This window comes from Pteronotus mesoamericanus, unplaced genomic scaffold, assembly GCF_021234165.1.
Source record: "Pteronotus mesoamericanus isolate MK-2021 breed Mesoamerican mustached bat unplaced genomic scaffold, CSHL_Meso_final contig_94, whole genome shotgun sequence".
Taxonomy (NCBI): Eukaryota; Metazoa; Chordata; class Mammalia; order Chiroptera; family Mormoopidae; genus Pteronotus; species Pteronotus mesoamericanus.
The window spans coordinates 4,658,283-4,684,457 of record NW_026555285.1 but is presented as its reverse complement, the minus strand read 5'-3'; the positions used below and the strand labels follow the sequence as shown (position 1 = coordinate 4,684,457).

Below are 26,175 nucleotides of genomic sequence, written 5' to 3'. Positions count from 1 at the left end.
GGTCTCACCCACTATGCATTGAGTAAAAGGAGGTTTAAGAGCATAAGCAACTTGCTCAAAAACATAGAGATGGCAAGCCCAAGCTGACTCCAAAACTGTTTGTGTATAAAGTGCACTGACCAAATGCATAAAGACCAAAGGGTGTTTCTTTCTCTCAGGTCTGCTACTAAATCATTATTTTAAATAGCAGTTCCCAATTTAATGTAGCAATTTCCTTGTATCTTTAGAACTTTCAAAGCACAAGAACCATTTTCTCCCTCTTGGGGAGTACTTCTTTCCTGTCTGACTGAGGTGCAAGCCACTCCCGAACAGTAGGGAGACCCAAGGCAAAGGCCAAATAGAGGCCTGTAGACCATTTAGCTAGTTGTTTCAGTTACAAACTAAGCCAACAGATGTTAAATAAAATACATATTTTATTCATATCTTGATAAATAAACATCTTCATAACATATTAGAAGGCCAATCTTGAATTTAGAGTCCTCAGAGTTCTGGAACATGGTAATGGAGATAGTCAGCCATGGCTCTAGTCTGAGCAGCCCATCCCCCTTTTCTTCCCAGCTCTGGCTCCATTTTATACCTGATACATGCATGTGGCCACCCCAGCCTGTACATCTAAGTTGTATTCACAGTCTCCACAAAAATGGATCCTTGACTACCTGTGAGGCCTATGGGCATGCATGTTGGTGGCATAGTGAACCCTTGGGAGGACAGATCTGCAGAAGACAAATTCTGCATACCCAGAGAAAGGCATGGAGAGGGAAGTGAGAGCTCAGGGTAAGGTCGTTTACTTGGGGCAGCAGATTCTTCACCCCATGGAGTGGGGCACATCCTGAGGAAGACCAGGTGAGACCTGCAAAGCTTGAGGCTTAGTTTGCCCTTTTGTCTGGTCTACAGGTGGTTCCACAGAATTGAGATCATCTATCTCAATCAAGAAGTAATACTTTTCATTCTCAAATCCACTTCATCCAGCATATATTTATTTACTGAAGGCCTATTATGGGCACTGGTATGAAAATGGAGAAATTAAACAGATTCTGCTCTTATTTTTACCATAGTTATGTCTCCTGGGGGAGTCAGGCATTATTCAAATATTTCACCACCAAGATTGCCCTCTGAAGAGAAGCAGCATGGGTTTTTGAGAGCATATAACCAAGGCACCAGACCTAGCCTGGGTGGTGTGAAAGGCTTACTTTGCATAGGTGGAGGAGCATTTCCAAGGCTCAGTGGTGGTAGGGAACAAGGTGAACAGTAAGGCTGAACCATTCTCAGGTGGTTGAGAGTGAGAGAGAGAGATGTGGAGTGAAACCACCTGGGCAATGTTCTGCTAGGCCCAGCTTTGTTCAGAGAGTTTACCTTTTTTAAGTAAAGGTTTTTTTTTAAAGAAATATATGCTTTTAGAGAGAGAGAGAGCATGCAAAAAATTGCTATATTCAGTATTTTTATGTGTACAATTCAGTGGCATTCATTACACTAACGATGTTGTGCAACCACCACCACTATTTTCAAAACTGTTTTTATCACCCCAAATAGAAACTGCCATTAAGTAATAACTCCACATTTTTCCTTCCCCTTAGCCCTTGGTAACCTCTAATCTAATTTTAATCTCTATAAACTTGCCTATTTGAGATATTTCATGTAAGTGGACTTGTGCAATGTTTGTCCTTTTGTGTCTGGCTTATTTTACTTAGCATCATATTTTCAAGGTTCATCCATGTTGTAGCATGTATCAGATTTTCATTCTTTTTTATGGCTGAATAATATTCCTTTGTGTATACAGACCACATTTTGCTTATCCAGTCATCTATTGATTGACATTTGGGTTGTTTCCACCTTTTGACCATTATAAATTATGCTGCAACAAACATTGGTATACATATACCTGTTTGATCCCATTTTCCACTGTACATACTGAGAAGTGGAATTACTGAATCATATGGCAATTCTATGTTAAATTTTTTGAGGAACCTCCATACTGTTTTTTACAGTAGTTATGCCATTTCGTATTATGAATAGTGCACAAGTTTTCCAATCTCTCCACATTCTTGGCCAATACTTGTGATTTTCCATTGACTTTGCCTTTATCCTAAGGGCATTAGGTCTAAATCCATTCTCAGAATCTACTCCAATGATTCAAGTCTGGCTGACAATCTGGGGAGTCCTCATTTGTGAGGGTACTTTGAGGAGAATGTGTTCCAATTAATTGAAAGAATTCAGGGGAATCCTGATCAGCATCTATACCACCAATGTCAGCTAGAAAGTAGCGGTGGAAGTGAGAGGAAACTGGATAAAAACTGGGAAACTTGTGAACAATTTGAGACCTCTCCCATGAGGTACTAATTAAGCAGGTGTCTTTTGAGGGTTTTTAAAATCTCTACATAATAATGCCACTCTCCATAGCAGACCCTTGGTAAATAAACATACACACATAGCAGAAGCTTGATAAATAGATACATGAATGAATGGGTTAAGCCACCTTCTTTTCCTCCTTGCCCAAAATCCATAGCAGTTCAGCACTTGAAGACCTGGCAAGGTCTCTACTCCTTCTGGAGCCCACAGGCTCCTGTCTAGTGGACCCAGCAAACCATCCTGGGTCTCTTTTGGTGCTGAACCACTGGCTTTCATGAGTTATTCTAAAGGTTATTCATAGCTCTGCAAGAAATTAGAAAAAATAGACATGTTGGCTCAAGTCCTTTTTAGAACAAGGCAGGGCCAAGAAAACAAATAAAAGGATGAGAAAGGGGGTAACTTATCCAAATAATACTCTCTACCCACATTGTGATTTAAAGATCACAGAATACTTTGCCAGATATTTTCTCGTTTTATCCTTATGATAAGCCATTAAGGTCGGCAGGGTAAGTACTACACTCCATCCAAGGTTTTGCAGGAAGGGACAGGTTCAGAAAGGAAAGATGACCTGCTGAAGGTCAAAGCTAAAATGTCAGGGAGGCAGCTCCCTATTCCCCGTGTGTGATGACTTACCCTGCCTTGCTGCCCCCAAACATGCTTTGGGCCTCCGGGAAGAGCTCAGCCAGGCTTTTAATAATCAATCAAAAGGTTTTTATTTTTAGGTGTCTGCACAGGCTTTTGGCTAGTCTTCTCAAATCTGTTCTTGCAGAATGCATTCTTAAATGTTGCCCAATCAGTACTAAGGTTAAAAAAATAAATAAATAAAGCCCCTTCTATTATCTTTTTTTCTGTACCAGCCAGCCTGGTAAAGCCTATTTCATTCCCAAAATTCAAATTGGAAACTGCTTTCTGTTCTCATTAGGTTGGGTTGTAGCAGTCATTGTATTCTGAACAATTAATCCCCAAATGCCAATTTCTTCCTAGAATTACCCTGGACTCAACTGGTTTTCTTAGTAGCAAGACTGAAGCAATTATTCCTGGCATTTGTAACTAAACATACTGTGCTTGGCACTTTACAATGTTTTCATTATCATTGAGTTATCAACATTTATCTCTATCAGGGAAAAGAATAAGCAGTCCAATAGTGAAGGCTCCCAATCACACAGAACTGCTTACTGGCATCAACAGGCTCCCTACGGCTTCTTCCTTTTGCTTGGAGAAAAGGAAGAAAACCCACAGGTCCCAAGCCCTCTGTGTTCTGAGAAGGGGGATTATCCAGAGAGTAATGGAAAACAAGGGGAAGTGGAGGTAGAGGGCTTTCAAACTACAAGGATCTCTGGGATCTCAGGGTCCATCGCTGAGAGTGTCTCTCTCCTCAGCCTCATGGGGGCTGTCTCCTAGGCTTCTCAGGTAAGTGTCTGTGGAAAGAAACCTTCCTTCCAAAGCTGGGCTTCCTGGAGTCAGCCCAAGGAATCTGGTGGGGTCTGTGGGATTCCCCTTTCCTTTTGGCAGGGAAGGCAAGGCTGCTCTGGGTGGGAGACTCCTGAACAGGTAGGTAGCTCAACCTACCCTGGGCTGGAGATGCCTGCTTACCTTCTTGTGCATTTACCCAAATTTAGGACTCTGGTGCAGGTTGCATAAAAGAAGACACAGGTGGAGCTCTGGCCAGGTTCCTCAATTCTCTTATGATCCTGGCTCCATCACTCACTGCTGTGTGGCTGTGAGCACATTGTTTATGTCTCTGTGCCTCATTCCTCATCTGTAAAGTAGTGGTAATAATTGCTCTATTTCACAGGGGTTATTTTGATGGCAAAGTGAATTAATATTTGTAACTAAAACAGCATACCTGGCACATAGTAAGTGCTTTGATAAATTTATAAAAGAATATAGAGTGGCGTCTCAAGCAGACAAGGCAACACCTTCAGAACAATTTGAAGGCCCATGCAAAGATGTTACTCCTTGGACAACAGAAGAACAGAAGCTCTTGAAAAGAGCTTTAAAAATGTACCCAGTAAATTCACCTGAAAGATGGGGGAAAATAGCAGAAGCAGTGCCTGGCTGGACAAAGAAGGACAGCATGAAATGATATAAGGAATTTTTCAAGATGGTAAAAGCAAAGAAAGCTGCTCAACAGCAAGACTGAATGCAAGTAGAGCCAAGAAATTATTCACAACAATCTTTGTTGTGTGTGCATTTTTATAAAAAATCTGAATGACTATAAAAAATAAGCAGTAACTTCCCTTTAACACCCAAAGGGGCTTTTAAGTGTTCTTTTGTTTGCTTCAGGTCCACGTCCACAAAATGAGCTATAAAGACAGAAGGAAAAAGATTGATTCCCCATCCGCTAAGCCACAAAGTGCCCTGATTCATTTGAATGTACCAGCAAGCCAATTCCAAACCCATGTTTCCTTAAAAGTCAATCTTTGGCACCACTGTGGGAATGACTGTTCCCTAGACCCTCAAAAAGTGGAACTTAAAACATTTCTCAACAGCGTGTAGAGAACTAATCTTCATATGGTAACTCCTAACCAGTTAAATTTAAAGCAGCTACAATATAATAGATAAAACCCAGGACCACTAGATTCCTTTCCCCTTTCACTGTGCTGCTATCAGGACCTATGGACTAAGTGTGCCTTACATCTGCTAATAATAACAACAGCAGCAATAATAATAGCTATCACCCATGTAGCATTTACTTGGTGCTAAAAACTGTTCCAAGCACGTTAGTCCTTGTAACAACCCTAGGAGATGGATACTATTACTACTCCCTTTTTACAGATAGGAAAACTGAAGCATCAAAAAAGCTAAGTTGGAAGTCTAAAGTCACAGGACTGAGAGAGGTAATAGTTAAACCCAGGTGGAGTGGCCCCCGAATCCAACACTTGCTATCACAACTTTCTTCTATTATTGACCCCAACGATGAGCCCCAGACCCAGTTCAGGCTCAGAAACCCAACACTGTCTTCAGACAGAAGGGATTTGGGGGGTTTGGGACCAAGTCACTGCGTGTCTAGCTCTGGCTTTGTAACCTGCCTGTTTTCCTCATACAGAGTTTTTAGCTAAGAACAGGCTTTGGGAGACAGGCTCTGTCTCTTTTCATGTTCTTGAGTCTCTGTTTTGACAACCACTTGGTTCTCCTACTTCCTTGCCATATTCTCATGGTCCTGAGCCTTCCATTTATGACCCATGTTTACTATGCAGCTACTATGTGCCAGTTATGTATACTAGGTCTAGGGACACAGAGCTCTTGGGAGACTCATTGTCTGATAGAGACACAGAGGTGCAAATAACTACATAGAGAGAAAGTCTGAGGACTGTAACGAAACCTATAATGGGATCAATGAAGCAGAATGAGGAGGGCCTGATTCTCCCTGGGAGAGGGGTTATCAAGACAGACTTCACAGAGTAGGCCACATGGGCTGCTTCCTGCTGCTGCCTATTCCTTACTCCAGTCAGGTGTCTGGAATTCTTGCTGGTTGTCACTTTGCAGATACCACATCCTGCATTCTTGAACATACCCATGTGATCTCAGACAGTAAGAGGGAATCACATTTGTCATATTTATTTACTTTTTAAAAAGTTTTTACTGAATTTATTGGAGTGACATTGGTTAATAAAATTATATAGGTTGAAGTGTACAATTCTGTAATAAATACATCATCTGTATATTGTGTTCTGTGTTCACCATCTAAAGTCAAGTCTTTTTCCATCACCATTTAATCCTCCTCTACTTTCTCCTACCTCCCCTACCCCTTTCTCTCTTATAAATACCATACTGTTTTTGGTGTCTATGAGGTCTTTTTTTCTTAATCCCTTCACCTTTTTCAATCAGCCCCCCAAACCCCTCCACTCTGAAACTGTCAGTCTGTTTTCTGTACCTATGAGTCTATTTTTATTTTATTAATTAGATTCCACATATAAGTGAACTCATGTGGTATTTGTCTTTCTCTGACTGGTTTGTTTCACAGAATAATATTTCTAAGTCCATCCTTGCTCTCACAAAAGGTAAGATTTCATCTGAGTAGCATTGAATTGTATAAATGTATCACAGCTTTTTTAATCCACTCATCCACTGATGGGCATTTGGGTTGCTTTCAAATCTTGGCTATTATAAACGATGTTGCAATAAACATAGGAGTGCATACATTCTTTTGAATCAGTGTTTCAGGTTTCTTCAGATATATTCCCAGAAGTGGAATCATTTGGTCATAAGGCAGTTCCATTTCTAATTTTTTGAGGAAATGCCCTACTGTTTTCCCCAGTGGCCGCACCAATCTGCATTTCCATCAACAGTGCAAGAGGATTCCCTTTTCTCCACATCCTCACCAACACTTGTTCATTGATTTATTGCTAATGAGCCATTCTAACAGGTGTGAAGTGGTACTTCATTGTGGTTTCAATTTGCATTTCTCTGATGATTAGTGATGTTGAACGTCTATTGGCCATCTGTATGTCCTCTTTGGAGAAGTGTCTATTCCAATCTTTGCCCATTTAAAAAATTTTTTGTTAGTTTGTTTTTTGGTGTTGAGTTTTATAAGTTCTTCATAAAAATTGGATATTAACCCCTTGTCAGCTGTATTAATGAGTATGTTCTCCCATTCAGTGGTTCCCCCCACTCCAATTTTGTTGGTCATTTCCGCTGCTGTACAAAAACTCTTTAGTTTGACATAGTCCCATTTGTTTATTTTTTTCTTTTGTTTCCCTTGCTTGAGATATATTAGGGAAAATATTGCTATGAGAAATGTCTGAAATTTTATTGCCTATGTTTTCTTCTGAGATTTTTATAGTTTCAAGTCTTATGCATAAGTCTTTAATACATTCTGAGTTTGTTCTTGTGCATGGCGTAAGGTGGTCTAGTTTCATTTTTTTTGCATGTTTCTTTCCAATTTTCCCAACATCACTTACTGAATAAACAATCTTTACCCCATTGTATGTCCTTGCTTCCTTTGTCAAATATTAATTGACCATAAAAATGTGAGTTTATTTTGGAGCTCTCTATTCTGTTCCATTGATCTATATGCCATTTTTTATGCTAGTACCATGCTGTTTTGATTACTATGGCCTTAAAGTATAGTTTAGTACTTACTATAGTATAATATAGATATCAGGTCAAGTGATTCCTCCAACTTTGTTCTTCTTTCTCAAGATTGCTGTGGCTATTTGAGACCTGTAGTTCCATATAAGTTTTAGGAATATTTGTCTTAGGTCTGTGAAATATGCCATTGATATCTTGATAGGAATTGTATTGAATCTATAGATTGATTTGGGTAGTATGGATATTTTAATTACATTAATTTTTCCTACTCATGAACACAGTCTATGCTTTTCACTTATTTGTATCGTCTTCAATTTCTTATAATTTTCTGAGTACAGGTTTTTTACATCATTGGTTAAATTTATTTCTAGGTATTTTATTCCTTTTGATGCAATTTTAAATTGGAATGTTTTATTAGTTTCCCTTTCTGATAGTTCATTAATGGTATATAAAAAATGCAACCAATTTCAGGATATTTATTTTGTATCCTGCTACTTTACTGAATTCATCTATCATTTCTAGTAGTTTTTTTTTTTAATGAAATCTTTAGGGTTCTCTATACACAGTATCATGTCATCTGCAAACAAGAGAGTTTTATGTCTTCTTTTCCAATTTAGATGCCTTTTATTTCTTCTTGTCATCTTCTTGTCTCCTTTATTGCTGTGGCTAGAACTTTTAGTACTATGTTGAATAAGAGTCATAAAAGCAGACATCCTTGTCTTGTTACTGATCTTAACTAAAACATTTTTAGTTTTGCCCTTTGAGTATGATGTTGGCTGTGGGTTTGTCATATATGGCCTTCATTTTGTTGAGTTATATTCCTTCTATTCCCACTTTGCTGAGAATTTTTTTAAATCATAAATGGTGTTAGATTTTATCATGTTTTTTCTGCATCTATTGATAAGATCATGTGATTTTTATCCTTCCTTTTGTTTATGTGGTATATTACAATTATTATTTTTTAAGGATTTTTTAAAAATTAATTTATTTTTCCAAATACATTTGTCTCTGCCTTCCCCCTACCAGTATTACAGTTATTGACTTGCAGACATTGTACCATGCTGCATGTCCAAAATAAATCCCACTTGATTATGGTGTATGAAGTTTTTAAATTTATTGCTGGATCAATTTGCTAATATTTTGTTGAGGATTTTAGCATCAATGTTCATCAGGGATATTGGCTTATAGTTTTCATGCTTTGTTGTGACTTTATCTGGTTTTGAAATTAGGGTAATGTTGATCTCATAAAATGAGCTTGGGAGTCTTTGTTCTCTGGACATTTTGAAACAGTTTGAGGAGGGTAGGTGTTAGTTCTTCTTTGGTAAAACTCACCTGCGAAGCCACCCATCTAGGACTTTTGTTTTTGGGGGAGTATTTTTTTATTACTGCTTAATTTTCATTAGTTATAATAAGTCTATTTAGATTTTCTGATTCTTACTGATTCATTTTGGAAGGTCTTATGTTTCTAGGAATTTATCCATTTTTCTCAGGTTATCCAACTTGTTGGCATATAGTTATTTGTAATATTTTCTTTCAATCCTTAGTATTTCTATTGTGTCAGTTGCTACTTCTCTTTCATTTCTGATTTTTCTTGATGAGTCTGGTTAAAATTTATCAATCTTGTTTATCCTTTCAAAGAATCAGCTCTTTGTTTCATTAATCTTATGTATTGATTTTTAGACTCTATTTCATTTATTTCTACTCTGATCTTTAATATTTCCTTTCTTTTACTCATTTTTGTCTTTGTTGTTATTTTTCTAGTTCTGTTAAGTGTAACATTAGACTGTTTATCTGGGATTTTTGTTGTTTCTTGAGGTAAGCCTGTAATGCTATCAATTTTCCTTTTAGGACTGCTTTTGCTGTGTCCCATAGCTGTTGGGTTGTTGTGCTCTCATTTTCATGGGTTTCAAGGCCTGTTAGTTTCTGCTTTGATCTTGTTGTTAACCCATTTAATGTTTAGTAATATGTTATTTAGCCTCCATGTCTTTGTGTGTGTGTGTGTGTGCGTGTGTGCATGTGCGCGCATGCACATGTTTCTTGTGATTGATTCCTACTTTCATACCATTATGGTTAGAGAACATGCTTGATATGATTTCTGTCTTCTTACATTTATTGAGACTTGTTTCATGTCCTAACATGTGGCCTATCCTATAGAAAATATTCCATGTGCATTTGAGAAGAATGTATCTTCTGCTGCTTTGGGATGAAATGCTCTGATGATACCATTTAAATCCATTTGGTCTAGAGTGTTATTTAAGGCCACTGTTTCTTAGTTGATTTTATGTCTGGGAGCTCTAGCCATTGATGGCAATTCTGTGTTAAAATCCCCTACTATAACTGTATTTCTGTTCTTTCTCAGTATGTCCATCAAGATTTGCTGTATATATTTAGGTGCTCCTATGTTGAGTGCATCAATGTTTACAAGGGTTATATCCTTTTGTTGGATTGTTTCCTTTATCATTATGTAGTGTCCTTCTTTGTCTCTTATTATAGCCTTCATTTAAAACCTATTTTGTCTTATATAAGTATTGCTACCTCAGATTTTTTCCTTGTTTTCAATCTGCATAAAATATTTTCTCCATCGTTTTACTCTTAGTCTCTGTTTGTGTCTGTTCTTCTGAGGTGTGTCACTTGTAAACAGCATATATATGGGTCTTATTTTTTTAATCCATTCAGCTACCCTATGTGTTTGATTGGAGCATTTAAACCATTTACATTTAAAGTGATTATTGATAGGTATGTATTTATTGCCATTTTATACTTTATAATTATAGTCCTCCTCCTCCTTTCCCCTCCTTTCTTCTTGTCTGAAAGCTTTCTATTTTTCTTTCAATTTTAAATGATAGCATTGCTGGATAATGTAGTCTTAGTTTTAGGTGCTTGCTTTCAATCACTTTGAATATTTATGCCAATCCATTCTGGCCCGAAATATTTCTGTTGAGAAACCACCTGAGAGTCTTATGGGAGCTCCCTTGTAGGTAACTAACTGTCTTTCTCTTACTGCTTTTAAGATTCTTTCATTGTCTTTAACCTCTGCCATTTTAATATGTTTTGGTGTGGGCTTCTTTGAGTTCATCTTGTTTGGGACTCTTTCTGGTTCCTGAATTTGTGTGATTTTTTTTTCTTCACCAGGCCAGGAAGTTTCAGTCATTGTTTCTTCAAATAGGTTCTCAATCCCTTGCCCTCTCTCTTCTCCTTCTGGTACACCTATGCTGTGGATGTTGTTTCATTTCATGTGGTCCCAAACTATATTCATTTTTTTAAATTCTTTTTTATTTTTGTTTCTCTGATTGGGTGTTTTCTGCTATGTTGTCTTTCAAATTGCTCATTCAATTCCCTGCTTCATCCAACCTACTATTTATTCCTTCTAGTGTATTCTTCATTACTTCAGATATTATATTCTTCATTTCTGACTGGTTCTTTTTAGGGTTTTTATGTCCTTTTCATGTTGTCGAAATCTCACTAAGTTTTTTGTAGTTCTCTTGAGCATTCTTATAAACATTTTTTTAAACTCTATATCTGGTAAATTGCTTGCCTCCATTTCATTTAGCTCCTGTTCTTTCATTTTGGCATGTTTCTTTGTCTCCCCATTTTGGCTGCCTTTTTGTGCTTGTTTTTATGTATTAGGTAGATCTGTTATGTTATCCAGTCTTGGTAAAGTGGCCTTATGTAGCAGGTATCCTGTTTGTCCAGTCATACAATCTCCCTGATAACCTGAACTAGGTGCTCCAGAAATGTCTTTTGTATGGATTATGTTAGCCCTCCTGTTGAATTAAGTCTTGGTTTCTATTGGCTCATTCATGCATGGGATCAACCATCAGGCTGGCTGACTGCAAGGATCGACCTCAACAACAGTGTATGAGCTGCTGTGTAGTTGCCAACCACACTAAGCAGAATTTATCTCAGAAGCTGGTATCTCCCTTTGTGTATATCTCTAGCGAGGCTAATTGGATCCTACTGTGATGTTGTCTAAAGCTGGCCACTGGATGTGTTAATTCTGGAGCATCTTGGGAGGGACTCTGGTGCATATTAGTGTCAGATGTTGGCTGTTACTACCCCTGGGCAACGTGCTTGGAGCTACAAAGCAATCCACAGTTTGTGGCTGCCTCTTCTGGGTCTGGGTGTAGCATTCAAAGGACCAAGCTGTGCACGAAGGGTGGCTTCCAGTAGCACCAAGTCCAAGGGCAAGCCAGCAAAAGTTCCTAGACACCTCATGATCTGATTCTGCCTGCCTACATCTGCTGGATGCTTGTGAAGCTCAGTCACTGAAAGAGCCTCTGGTGGTACTCAAATTGCATGAGAAAGGATTCTCAGTGGGTTAGAAGGTAGGGATGAGTGGTGTTCATCATATTTATACAGGTTCAATCTTGGTGCCAGTGCTGGATTTGAGGCCACTCAGCAAAAGTTCATCTCTATACCTAGTCTAGCTACCAAGTGCCAAGTGCCTAAAGACATTTGTGGTGGTGTGGAGTTTCAGGAAATTGAGTTAGGCCAACAGAAGTTATCACACCCAAACAGATCAAGATTTGGCTCTGTGAAGTAAGGGCTCTGCACTGTTGAGTATGTGAGGGACAAATGGTCCATCCTAGAGCCACCCAACTCAGTCTGTCTCAGATTATTCTAGGAGCCCAAGTTCAGCAGGGCAGGCCCACTAGGAGTCAGGCTTGGGAAAAGAAGGGAAGAGTGACCCCTGACTCAGAGTCACACAACTAAGTCATTGACTCTTCTGAGTATGACTGGACCTCTACATCCCTGCCCATGCAGCTGACTCCTCAACAGGTTGTGAGCTCCATAGAGTAGGGCAACAAGGGTTCAAAGGTTGGGGCTATTGCATTCCCTGAGGCTGATGTCTTAAGGAAGGGAGTGCTCCACCCAAGAAAGAAGGTATCTGCAGTGTGAGCGAGACACTCAGCACAAAGATCCTGGTGGCTGTCCCTTCAGCTCTTTCCCCAGAGCCACAAACCCCAGTCTCTCTTCTTGTGCCTCTAGTCCTCTCTGCCCTCCTGAAGCCCAGGATGAATGACTGCAAATGAGATTTTGTGCATTGATCCTTTAAGAGGGTACCTGTGTCTCTAGGAGATTCACATCTCCTCGGTGGACAGAATCACTGCTGATTTTCAAAGCCAGATATTATGTGGGCACCTCTTCCTGGCTCTGGTGCTCTGGGCTGGGAACTGAAGTGGTGATTCAGGGGGAATATTTGTAGCTGAGATATCCCTTCAGGATTTCAGCTGCTGCCCATTGGAGCAGAGTCAGTCATTTCTGTGAATCTATCCTTCCTATCAATCTCATGTGGCTTCATCTGTAAATTGTTGGTTATAAGACTACTGTTCAGCTAGTCTTTGGTTGGGTATTCAGGTTGATTGTTCTACATTTTAATTGTAATTCCAGGGAGGAGGCATACTTTCCACCTACTTGGCCACAATATTGGATCCCTGTTATATTGATTTTCTAATGGTTAGAGTAAAATGTGCAGACATCTGCTGTCCCAGAATGGCAGCTTCTAGTGCCCCATGGATTGCTCAGCCATCTTGCTGTTGTGAAGCATCACACCTAGTCTGGTGTGGTACTCTGGCCCGCCATAACTGTGGCCCTGTCTTCTTGCATCTCCCTTTCTCCTCCCAGATCCCTTTGGGAGATCTGAGGTATTCAAAGGAATTCATCATAATAACTCCACACCCAGATAACAAAAATAAGATACAAAGGATTTAAAAGACTCATCTGGTGACTTTGGATAAATTAATAGAGTCATTCCCCATTCTGGAAAATTTGTTCCTTCTCTGAATGACAGGGCTCTCTTCCTTTCGTAATTTCAAACTCTTTCTCATCCCCAGAGATTCCCCTGTAACCTTCTAATCAAATACTGTATTGGTGTTTCCTGCAGACTTCCTTATTTAACGTAGAAAACATATGAAAAGAAAAAGGAAGGGAGAGAAGAAAGGAAGGAGGGAGAAAGAAAAGCTCAGTGTTTATGAGGACCCTACTAAGTGCCTACTAAGTGTCTCAGTGCTTTTGCATATATTTGTCACATTTACTTTGCCTTAACTTCATGTATATCTTATTATAGACAAGGAAAGTGAAGCTTAGAGTTATTAAGTAGCTTGTCATGGATCGCACAGTTATAAATATTGGAACTAAATTTAAAGCCATGTCTGAGCCCAAAGGCCATGATCTTCCCAGTATGTTGAGAGGTGTTTAAAGTACATCCATGGAATTTTACTTTTCTGCTAAATTTCTTTCACCCTTGATTAATAAGTTAGGTTTATACATTTAATCTGCTTGCATTCTCCATTTTATTTCCATTTTATTTATCTTTTCACTTTATTATTAAGTGTAAATTGCTTCAAAACTCATTTGAAAAGAGCAGCATGTAGATAAGGCCAATGGTAAAGGCCCATTGCTGCATACCAAGGTCAGGTATGACCTTGGCACCCTCTCACCTAACAAATGAAGAAGCCAAGATTAAATGACTGTTCCAGACTCCACGGGACTGAGCCAGAGTGTAGATACAAGCTTAGACTCAGTTCTGAGGAAACTTCCTCTGCCAAGTATTTTCAAGGTATAGGTGGTAAGTACCTGGGAGATTTCCTTTCTGCATCCAATTTCTCTTGGATTCTCAGAGAGCCTTGTGTATCTGGCACTTGCTTCAGTAAGCAGTCTGAAGGGTTCAATTGGCATTTATTTAATTACTATAAACAGATGTATAACTTTGGCTTCAATGAAGCAGCTTCTTACTGTGCCCATCAGCTCTCCTGCTTGTGGAAATGCCTGGCAGGGCATGGGTGTGGTAGATGTACTTATGGTGCCAGCGCCTGCCTGGTTGCCCTTCATGCCAAACCCCAGGGGCATTGGGATAAACAGGTGTTATGGGGGACTGGGAATGGTGGTGAAGGCATATCACTCATGTGTGAGACACTTTCTTCATAGAATTCCTTTAACTCCTTCCACTTCAGTGTCCCCTGTAAGCCTTCTGCAGCTCTATGTGACTTTTTCCAGATGTCAGGACTACTGGATGAGCCTGAACTCCAGATTTTACTTTGGTGACTTTCCTCCACAGCTCCTGTCTGAGTGTTTAGACATTCTCTGATGTCAACATAAACCTTGACTCGAATCCCTCCAGCTGGAACACTGGAAACAAACTTCATAAACATTCCACTTTCCTCCAATAAGCTCACCTCTCACCTAGACACCTCCCTCACTCAGTTCTTCCCACAGCAGTTTTAGAAAGAGAAAATGGTCATTAAATTTTTTTCCTCTTTGCTTTAAAAAAAATAAACTTACTAATAAAGTATGGCTGTTAATGAGAAAGGAAATTTCAAAGGCTTATTGATCTCTCAGAGGACAAGTGTGACACGGTAAGAGCCACCTTTAAGAGCTCTCTTAAAGGACATTTTTGCTTTAGTATAAAAGGATTTATTTTTTTTATTCTTTTCTCAAAGAAAAAATGACTTGTTTAATGCTATCCCAGTGCTTACAGAGCATTTTCTCCCATTGTCATTGAGAAGCAAGTCAGTCACCTGCCCCAGATTTGGAGGTCACTGCTAGTTTCAGAGGGCCTGTTCACCTGTAAAACCATGTAACCCATTTTTAAAATATAGCCATTGAGCACAGTTTCTTTTTCTGCAGGATAATTTTGAGTCAGGCATTTAAGTAAAGTTCTTACAAAGATTTTCCCCAAGTATTTTATGTAAATCATAATTTTTATTGAGCCTGAATATAGTTGGGCTTTTTGTAGAAGCTTCCAGACAACAACCCTGTGATCAAGAGGGAGAGATAGTGTAACACAGAGGTTAAAAGCACTAGCTAAACTCCACCACTCATTTGACGTGTCCTTGCATGAGTTATTTAATCTCTCTGTGCCTCAGATTCCCCCTGAATAATGCAGAGATGGAACAATGGTATCGCTTTGGGGTTTTTAAAAAAGGTAATTCAGGTAAATTTACTTAGCACAGTATTTGGCATTTAGTAAGTACTCAATAAACATTAGCTAATTAAAAAAACACATATGTAGCCTCCACTTGGGTTCCCCTAAAGTGGAGCCTGAGATAAGGCATTGGGTGCAGGAGTTTATTTGGGAGGTAATTCCAGGAAGCAGGAGGAGGGAACAAAGTCACTGCTATAGACCACAGAACCTGATTTCACAGACAGCTTAGAGAAGCCTAGAGCATACCTCCCGCAGTCGTCTGCCAGCAGCTGGAGTATCTAGTGCGTGTTTGATATTTATACACATAAGGGTAAATAAAACAGAATTCTAGATCAATATTTTTAAATGAAATATAAGACACTCAACATTAGTCTTATGGCCAAGGAAGTTGGCTCACTTTTTGTTGTGAAAAGAGAACACTAAGGGATGGCATATAAATAACTGCTTAAAAGCACAAAGTTTTAATTTAAAAAGATTCCATCATATAGAGCTATGTGACATTGAACATTCTTTCATCTTTTTCTGCTTTGATTTTTCTGTATAATACAGAATGAAAATAATATACCACTTCCTAGTGGGAATCAAATGCATAGTATTTAACACAGTTTCTGTGCATGGCAAGCCTTCAGTAAAGAATAGTAATTTTGCGGTTGTTCTTATCATTATTATTAATATTGTGTGCATAAAAGAGACAGTAGAAAACCATTGTCAGAGAGCTTCAGGATGTATAGTTGGTTGACCTTAGTGTAAGTCACAATACACCCCTATTTATAGAAAGGGAGCCTGAGGTTCTGAATGGCTGCTTGCCACAGACTTCCCAGCACATCGTTGGCAAGGTTGTAGGAGTTTGATCTGAGGGGCCATGGCGTCTGGCTGCAAAGCTGGGCAGATGGTTAGGCTTGCTCTCCAGCCTTTTGTAAAATCTGTTATTGATCTGGATTTGGTTCCGTCTTTGTGGGACCTCTCTAATGCCAAGATAACCCCACCTTCTCTCTCCAAACACCATCTGCAATGGCCTTTCTTTTCCAGAGAAGACACTGTCTGGTTTTGTCCTGTGAGGCCTGGCCCTATCCTGTCCACAAGCTACTCTTTCGTGTCTGGAATTCCTGGTGCTGTGGCTGAAGATAGCCTCGTAGCACACAGCTCCCTACTAATCATGGATTTGTGATTAAAAATACATTAAAGGACCAAGAAATGATTGAGATACAGCTTCTTGCAAGGACAACTGATGTTTCCAGTTAGATCACAATTCTAACTTACTTACAAGGACTCTGTCCTTTGGCTAAAAACATTAGGCTGGATTCAAATCTATTTTCTGATGGCTTTTTCACCCTTGGGCCCATGGTTAAGATGAAATGTCGTATTTGTAGGAGAGCTTAAGCCATCTAGTTATTTAAAAATCCAGAGTTATGGCTTCGTGGCCTTTTGACTTCACTTGGATCCTCATCCCTGTCTTTGCTAGATATTTGTGCCAGCACTAGAAACACAAGGAATATTTGCCTTTTTAATGTCCACCATTGCCTCACTGGTTTATACCCTGGAAAGTTCCTGAACACAAGGACTGCCTGCGAAGATATCCAGCACTGCCATGGGTTGTGTTATAAAGGCAGTGTCCTTAACCAATGCCCCATCCCCATCAGTGTGGTAACAGATAGAGCAATGGAAGATAGAGCAATGGATTCTGTACCTCATCATCTGCGACCTTGAGGAAGTCACTTCATCCTTTTGGGCCTCAGCTGTTAGAATACAACCTAGAACTAGAGTATCACTCTGGTTATCTTTGCTTGAACCTATTATACTGCAAAATTATGGTCACTTCAATGACAAGACTTTTTACTGCTGACCATTCCCTCCCTTGCCTCCAACATCTAGTTAGAATAGGAAAAGTTTGATTCCCGTATGACTTGAGCTAAAGAACCTTGGTCACATCTTGAGCATCAGGTAATGTCTCTAAGGGATTCCATTTAATAATAATGGTGGTTACCATATATGGAGTATTTATTATGTGCTAGGTGCTATGCTAAGTACTTTATGAACACATATTATTTCATCTTCACAACAATTATTTTACAAGTGAAAAAATGCAGGCTCAGGGACATGACAGCATTGGATTCAAACCCAGATCTGTCTGACTCAAATATCCATACTCTAGAGCCTCAACTAGAATGTTACTCTTCTTTCCTACACCTACTTTCTCCCTTACCTCTGTCCTAAGACTGGAGCACTCAGTCACAGATTGGGTCAGGGAGAAGGGTCTTGTTTATTTCTAGTCTTTCTTCCTCAGTGCTAGGGACCAGGCTTCCCCATCCACGGGGCTTGCATACTATGACTTTGCACTTCAATTCAGAGATTACTAAGGGTACAAGGAGGTTGGCACCTCAGAATCACCATCAGTTGTGTGTGTGTGTGTGTGTGTGTGTGTGTGTGTGTGTGTGTGTAGAAACAACACAAGGTGGAGTACTAGGAACTTAGGTTAATGACCTAGCCTGCTACTTTTAAAATTCTCTGATGAGAGTGGGATCTAGGAATTTATTCTTGGCTCAGAAAGATCAGAGCATCTTTCTCACTCTCCTCTCTCTCTTGAACCCAGGGCTGCAACCTTCTTTGAGCATCTGCCCCCTTCCTTATCTCTACCCCACTCAGATAGAAGCTACATCTCAAGGTGGAATGAACTGAAGGGCAAAGAGAAAATATCCAGTCTCCAAGGGAGCGTAAATTTTTGCCCACAAACTTCCCCTCACCCCACTGAATCTCTGAGTGGTGTCACTTGGCGTCAGATCTACCCCTCTAGATCAGATGCTTTTCACAGAGCCACTTACCTGTGTACTCGCTCAGCTGCTGCTAATGAAAAGAAGTCATGCATAAGTCATGAGGGACAAGTTTCAGGCTGGGTGGGGAAGGGGACTGATCTGCATTGCTGGCTCCTGCATCTATGAATTACAGGTGACCCAACTCTTCAGCCCCCATCCCAACGTGGGCACCCTGTTCTCCTGAGACCCAGCTCTTCTCTTATTGGCCTGCTAGGCTTAGAACCCAAGCAGGGTTCAGTGTTTTCCTTGAAATTTAGCATTAAGGACAAATCTGACTTTTATTAAGGCAAGAAATTGTTCTATTCAAAATTCTCTTCAAGGCCAAGGGCAATTTACATACAGAGGAACAGCAAGCACTGAGGTTTGCAGAGATGGAGGAGGAAAGTCAGAGAAAGACAGGCAGGTGGGATTTTGAGTGGGCACCAGCTTCTGAGGAGTCGCTTTCATTGTAATGGCCCTGTTGACAATAACTGCTATTTACTGACTCTCCTCGGTGGTAGACAGTTTCCTTTTGTGAGCTTGTTTAACCCTCACAGCCACCATAAAACGTGGACATTATTTTCTCCTTCTTATAGATGAGGAAATGGAGTCTTTGAGAGGCCAAGTTATTTGTTCAAAGTCACACATCAGCAGATGGCACAGCTGGATTTGAATTCAGGACTGTCTCTATCAGAGCCTGGGTTTTCCCCCCGCACCAATTGTTTTTTCTCCAAGTTTTATAGATTTATAAAATATACACCAAGACAGTAATGTAAACTATAATTGGAAAATAAAATTTAAAAATAAATAAATAAAATATGCATCAAGGGCAAAATACAAAGCACTATGCTTTTGACTATGTATCTTATCATTTGACTTTAAAGATATGATATGCATGTATCCTTGTAAATTGTATTATTTTTAAAAGGGTATGAAAATAAGGAAGATTTATGAAGGAGGAAGAGGAATAAGGGAGGATGATAATGTAGAGACTCCAATTTACCAAGAAATCAAAGGTCTGGTAAAGAGGAAATGGTAGAGTGTGGGGTACAGCCCATGAGGTTATACTGCTGGCCTAAAGCAGACAGATGGGACACTAGGAAGGGGGTTCCTGCAATTGTCTGCTCCTACACGGTGTACCCATGCAAGGGTCATTTAGTTTGGACTGACTTGAGGGCAGCCCAGGGCAGTGTGGTAAATGTAGGTCTGTCAGTAGGAGACTTAAAGTTTAGTTCCAATTCTGTCAAGAAATAGGTCTACTTTGCAAAAGTTCTGTTGTAGATTGAATGGTGGCCATCCAAAACATATGATCATATCTTAATGCCTGGAACATGTATTACTTCACATGGTATGAGCAAATATTATTTCATATGACTAATGGTGTGATTATGTTAAGGCTCTTGAGAGGAAACATTTATCTTGGATTATCAGGTAGGCCATAAATGCAATCTCATGCATTTTTATAAGATAGAATACACAGAAGAGAAGACACACAGAGAAGAGAAGAAAACAATGTGACGACAGAGACAGGGACTGGCATGATGTAACCACAAGGTGAAGAACACATGGAGCCAACAGGAGTTGCAAGAGGCAAAACACAGATTCTTCCTTAGGCCTTGGAGGGAGAATGGCCCTACTGACACCTTGCGTTTGGACTTCTAGCCCCCTCAACTGTGAGAGAATACATTTTTTGGGTTTTAAGCTGCTCAATTTGTGGTGATTTGTTATAGCAGCCATAGGAAACTAATACACATTACTTCCTCTTCCTGGTCTCGGTTTCCTCAACTATAAAGTAGGATTTAATTCCCCCAGTTTTGACATTCCCCCTCTCACTCCCTGAGTCACAGGTCTCTAGTTGACTCATTCCATGTGACATTAATATCTAAACAGGTCAAATTTTTCCTTGGGGGAACAGAGCTGGTCCAGTCAATATGACCTTGCTAAGGGTAAAATACCATCACAGGCAGTCAATTTTTTATTACTGTTAATTGCTAGAAAAATATTCAACCTTACCCCGAGGAAGACATCCAAAGACCTTTGACCTCTATGTGCATGTTAAAAAAGCTTTCAGTATCTTCTTTCTAATTTCTTCCAAAGAGTTTCTGCAGCTTGAGGGACTGTGGTTAAAAGAGTTCCATAAATTTACTTTGGGGTTGCTGGGTAAATTCAGTACAGAGCTAATCGACTCACCTTATCTCAGTGCCAGCTTCAGTTTTCCCTGCAACTCCATCACTAGCGGTTCACCAAATGACTGCTTGGGGCTCAGGGCATCCAGTTATGTGATTCCAGAGTCTCATTTGCAATTACCATTAACCGGAAAAGCCCAGTGAATGCTTTGTGCCCACAGAGTACAGTATCATACAATATTCACAAAAACCAAAGGGCTGGAAGAGGCTGCAGGGGAAAGCCTTTAGAAATAAGCTCCTAGAGTGAGCAGCACTGGCTCCAGCCTCTCCCTTATCCATTCTGTCCTCCAAGGTGCTAATGAGCTGTGAAGAGGCTCAAGTCTGAACAGCAGAAGGAAAATGGTATTATTTCCAGAGGACCTGGAATGGGACCCTCAGAGGTGGTTGTGTCAATAATAACCTTGTAACCTACAGAATTAAACAATCTTGTTGGAGCCTTTAACTGCTTTAATAAGGTATTTAGGCTGAACACTCCAAAGGTTACCTCCAAATCTCTAAAGACAACACTCAGATGTTTAGTTCTCATTCACTGCTGTGTTGTGTCAAGCAGAATTAGTGAAAGCCCATGACCCATGGGATTTCCATAGAATACTCCATAAACAGTAAGGACAATGTTTGGCTTTGCCACACTTTTCTCCTCAGTTCTCTCCTTTAATGATCCTCCTCCTCCTCCATGCACCCCTCCACCCATTCCACTGTGAGTCACCCAACACACTTCATCCACACAGATTGGTCTTAGAATGAAAGGCATGTGGATGCTTCAAGTAGTGGTACTAAAATGCCCTACTTTTAGATTTAATATCTGTCAGACACTTAAATTAAAGCCATTATTAACCCATACACACCTTCTACCATTGTGTATGTGTGTGTAAACCCAAGGTTCACAGGCTACAACTGAGAAGAACTATGACAAGGCTGGGTAGAAAGAGGCATGAATAACCTCCCAGTAGAGATGGGGAGGTTACACCCTCAGACCTGCATGCTGGGGAGGGCATTGCACGTCTCAACAGTGATGTTGACACTAGCAAGGGCCTTTTGTAAGTTTGTCAGAAAGCGTCTTACTAGTCTTCTTTCAGAAGTTGGTTTATTAAGGGATGTGGTTAAGAGGAGGAAGTTGCAAAGCCAGCCTCAGCTCAGTTACTGTTTGCTTGAGAAGGGCCGAGGACTGACCCCAGGCGGGCTCTGGCTGCAACTACAGACCCTGCCCTGGAGTCTCTGAGTGCAGGAACTGCCCAGTTTACCCCTCAAAGGGCACCTCTGGACATGAGGCAGGAGAGAGGAGGGCATGGTAGAAGCAGTTAGTGTGGATCATAGTGTGGAGAGGAGCTAGGAGAGAAAGACTGGGTTTGGAAACGAGCAAAAGATATGAGGGAGAAAGAGGGGCTGAAGCCAGACCAGGAGCTGGAGCCCTCACTGGTGCCAGCCTGAGGCCTGCCAGCTGCGTTTCACTAAAATCTGTGAGTGAAGAAGCAGAGGGCAGTAACACTGGCTCCTTGATGGTGGTCACTTTCATGGCGTAAGGAAGAGAAGTGAGGGGCATCGTCTGTGCAAGGAGCCCTCCCTACAGGCAGAGACTGACAGTCAGAGAGAGAGAGACAGAAACAGGGAAACAGAGAGTCATTTGCACTCCACAGAGATGGTTCTGCTATGGATCATTCCCTGCCTGGGACTTCCTTAAAGCAGAGGCCCCTTTATGCCAGGCCAGGGTGGGATTAAGGGACATAAATGGCTTTAACCAGGGTGTCTGCATTCCTGGGAAGTCTTCTGCTTTCCATTTAGAAAGAAAGGCATTGGCTTTGAAGGAGTCCCAGATTACTGAGTAATCACCATAATAAGATTGAGAATGAAGGTGACCTATACAAACATGGTAAACACACAATTTTCTCTGCTCAGTAAGTGAATTTTGATTATAACTCAGCACTTGCCTGAGGTCCTAAAATACTGTCAGCATTCTCAGGAAGCCCTGGAAAGGACAAAGTGCAAAAATGATTCCACAAAACAAAACAAAAAAAATCACAGGCTTCCCAGCCCTTTTATGTAGCTACATGCAACCTAGAAAGTTAAAAGCAAGGCTGCAGCCTGTCTGTCCTTAGTCACCATTTCATGTATTAGCCTGTTACACAAAGTGTGGAGAAGTACCACAGATCAATAGCTGTTCTGGGTTAACATTGCCACAGTTTGGGTTGTTTTTTTTTCTTTAAAACAATTTTTCCCATGTGGATCACAGTTTACTCTATCCCAGGCATATTTCTGTGGTCTGTCTATGGAAATTAATGCTTAGAAAGAGCACTTTTCTTTGGAGGCTTTGTGCACTTTGTAATATAAGTGATGGAGCAGCAGTGTTCCTGTGGAATTGTTCCTTTAAAATTGCTCTGCCAATGACTGTTAGCCATCAGGTTTGAGAAAAAGGTAAAATTTACCTGATGTGCCACCTGGACCATGGATGCACACAAGGTGCTTACTGAGACCTTCATGAAGGCAGCCTGGACTGCAGAGGTCTCTCTGCCTGGCGCAGCCTCTGTGAATCTTGTGTGTTCTGCTGCACTCCCTGGTTGCATTAGCATCACCCAACTTACTTTGCTTACCTGTGGTGGTGCTTATCTGAGCAAAATCTCAGAAGTGTTCTTTTTTTTTTTTTATGGGAAGTGAAAAGCCAAATGAGAATATACTTGAAAAAGTTAGCTATGGAAAATAGCCTCTCACAGCATATGTCACCTATTTTTATGTTACTCCTTATATGGTTTTTAAGTTGGCTAAAGGCTTTATGTGACAATTTTTGAAGTTCCTAATGAATCCCTACACCTTATGTGCAATCATGTAATTTTTTTTGGAGGAGAGTGTTATAAAGCACATCCACCTCTAGTATCTCTTTTCAGCCTCACAGAGCTGTGGAAGATGCAGGATAAGTATGTTTATGTTCATTTTGAAAGTGAGAAAAGGCTCAGAGAGTTTGTCTTTTGAGGTCACACAGCTGGTCAGAGCTTACCCGTGACCTCCAACCTGACTCCGGACTTATGGTTTCAGGCAGCAGGACTCTGTCAATATTCAGGCATATAACACTAAAAAAATATGCTCAAATGCATTTCATCCCACCCCACAAGATCTGAGCACCCCTCTCTTCCTCCAATGTCAGCTGTAGTCAATGAACCATATAAATTCAAACTTTGGAAATGTTAAATATCATAAACAATGTTTAAATGTATTAAAATGCAAAACAGGAGTAAACAAAATTTCTTGCCCTAGGCAACTTTACTAATGTAAAGTGACAAAATAATGGGAGTTTGAATGTGGTCTCAAAAGTGGCTATGAAATAAAATTCAGAATCATATTTTAATATGTACATCATACACTTGCTTTGCCAAGGATGACTGGTAATGAATTCTCATTTATAAAACTAAGCTTTAAAGGAAAAAAGAAATAGTAACATGAAGGGAAAGAGATCTAGAGAGCACAGGAACAAGAGAGCGAGAGAGGTTGCGTGAGATGGTGTTAGTCATAGCTTGGACACCACGGAAAGCTAGTTCGTCATAGCCCTTCCAGAGCAGGCCATCAACCCTGCACCAGGAGGAGCGTTAGCAACGACCCCAGGGGCCTCAGGGAACTGTCCCTCCTATGGACTTGCAGAAATTGCAGGGTGAAGGTTGGAGGCACCTGTCAGAGTGGACTGGCAGCCATCCTACTGAAAAGAGCCCACCTCTTGATAGGAGTTTATAAAGTAACAAGCAACAAGCAGCACTCTTCCCGCCCAAGGTCAGTGGTCAGAAGGACAGGTTTATTCTCAGAGGTGTTATTCTGGCACTCTCCCTGTAGGTAGGCCCTTCCCCCTATAGGTGAGCTCTGGGTGTAGTGAGGACAGGAGAACTCCCAATGAGTCTATCGTTTATTTTACTACAGAGTCCTGACTGCTAAGTTTCACATTTGGGGAGTTCAGCTGGGCCCCGCCCCTCCACTACTGCACTGCCTTCCGGGTCTTCCCTACCACCCTTAGCTAGTGGCTCTTCATTCATTTCCCCATCGTCTTGGCCGGGATGTGGTGCGGTCCTTCCTTCATTTAAAGAGCGTTGACCTGAAGGCACAAATGCAGAGGGAGCAGCTCCCCACACGCATTTGGGTGGCCACAGGCAACACAGCACCGGCAGCCTCCTGCGGTGATTCAGACCGTAGCTCGTAGCTCGGAGCCAGTTTCTTTATTACACAATTGAAGCAAATCTGCATCCTTCAGTCGTCAGTGAAAGGGGGCAGGGGGGTGGAATGTGGAGGGGGGCACCTAGCTAGCAGGATGCAAAGAAGACAAGCTCCTGACACACATTCATATTCTCTCTCTCCCCCCCTCCCCCCCCTCCCCTATCTCTCTCTCTTACTCACACATGCTCACACTTGCTGAGTCTAAACATAAGGAAAAATACTTTGTAGAAAAAGCCCTCTGGCCAGCTCTCAGCTCCCTGTCTGGGTGTTCCTGCCCGCGATACTTCAGCGGTAGCCAGAGGATGCTTCCAAAAATCCATGTGCTTGTCTGCTTTCGCAAACACATGGGCAGGCAGCAATTTCCATAACTTTTCAAATCCTGTCTACTGAACATTTGCCCACAAATATTTGGGAGGGTCTTCTCCTACTTCCTCCACCACCTCCACTTCTGACCTCCACTACACTCGGGTTGACAGCTTGGAGGAAAGAAACTAGACTGTCACTCCAGCTGTTCTGGCCAGTCAGGGAAAAAAAACCTACTGTCACAGAGAGCACCAAGCTACCTAGAGAGCCAGAATAAGCCAAAGCAACCTCTCTGTGTCCCAAACACTGTCCTAGCATCCCGCGAACCCGCCTTTGCCAAGAGCTCCATGCACGCGCGGGCGGGTCACTGACGCGGGGGGCGGGGGGGGGAGGACTTGAACCTGAACCGCGTGTATATAAAACCATAGCGACCAGCTCACCTTTAGGTTGTGCGTGGGGTTTACCACGCAGACAAGTTGCCCAGCAGCGGAGAAAACCCGTTTAGCCTTGTAGTGCTGAAAGCGGAGGTGAATGAGATCTAACACAGCTCCGAAGCACTGGGTAAAGAAAAGCATCACAACTTTTGGGGGGTCGTTGGCAAAGGAAGGCAGCGGAGGCAGCTGTAAGTCCTTGGGCTCTGGAAGGAGCGCAGCCACCGAGACACTCCGCTCCAGACCGGCTTAGCGTGCCTTCATATTCATCATCAAAATAAGACGGTTAGAATCTTGCAGCAGTGAGGCGGCCAATCAAAAGGACAGAAATGTTATCCTTGAGGTGCAGAGACAGCCAATAACAAATGCCTCCCCTGCTGAAACTCCCTGATGAATTGAGCTGGCGGAGAATGTATTATTGAACATTACCATAGATCAGCACATTGCATTTATCTTGTGATTACAGCCAACCATACATAATGCAGGGGAGATAGGCTGACAAAATTGATTGCTTAATGTGTCTCCATTTATTAATTGACTTAATTTAACATGAGACCCTTTCTTAATGCACTGGCAAAAATGTAAAGCATTTAAACATCCAAATAGTAAAACAGCCTGTTCCAAAGTAGGCAGATGGATAACGCAGATCGTGGCTCGACTCCCCAGAGCTGCTTGGGAGAAAATCAAATATTACAAGACTCCTCTGATTCCAGATAAGGATTTGGCAGGTGCAGAAACGTGCATCTTTTAATCTTGCACTCTGACTCTCTGCAAATTGGGTTTCAGCCCCTTGAAAAATCTTAACTTTCCACTCTCTCCATACATAATCCTGGAGAAGAAACACAAACAAGTGTGTGTGTGTGTGTGTGTGTGTGTGTGTGTGTGTGTGTGTATTTATTGAAGCCAGAAAATATTAAAGTATAAAAATGCACTGAATATGCTTTTAAAAATAATGAAATCCCTGATGCATGAATGCA

General features: G+C 41.1%; 1 protein-coding gene across 1 annotated transcript in view; it reads right to left on the bottom strand.

Annotated features, from left to right (window-relative positions):
* SIAH3 (siah E3 ubiquitin protein ligase family member 3) overlaps positions 1-25,417 on the bottom strand; it is an 82,132-nt gene extending 56,715 nt beyond the window's left edge. The window contains exon 1 of the mRNA XM_054586616.1: positions 25,208-25,417. Coding sequence (XP_054442591.1) covers positions 25,208-25,342 — 135 coding nt within the window. The 5' untranslated portion in view covers positions 25,343-25,417. The remainder of the gene's footprint in view (positions 1-25,207) is intronic.
* Between the last annotated feature and the right edge of the window lie 758 nt (positions 25,418-26,175).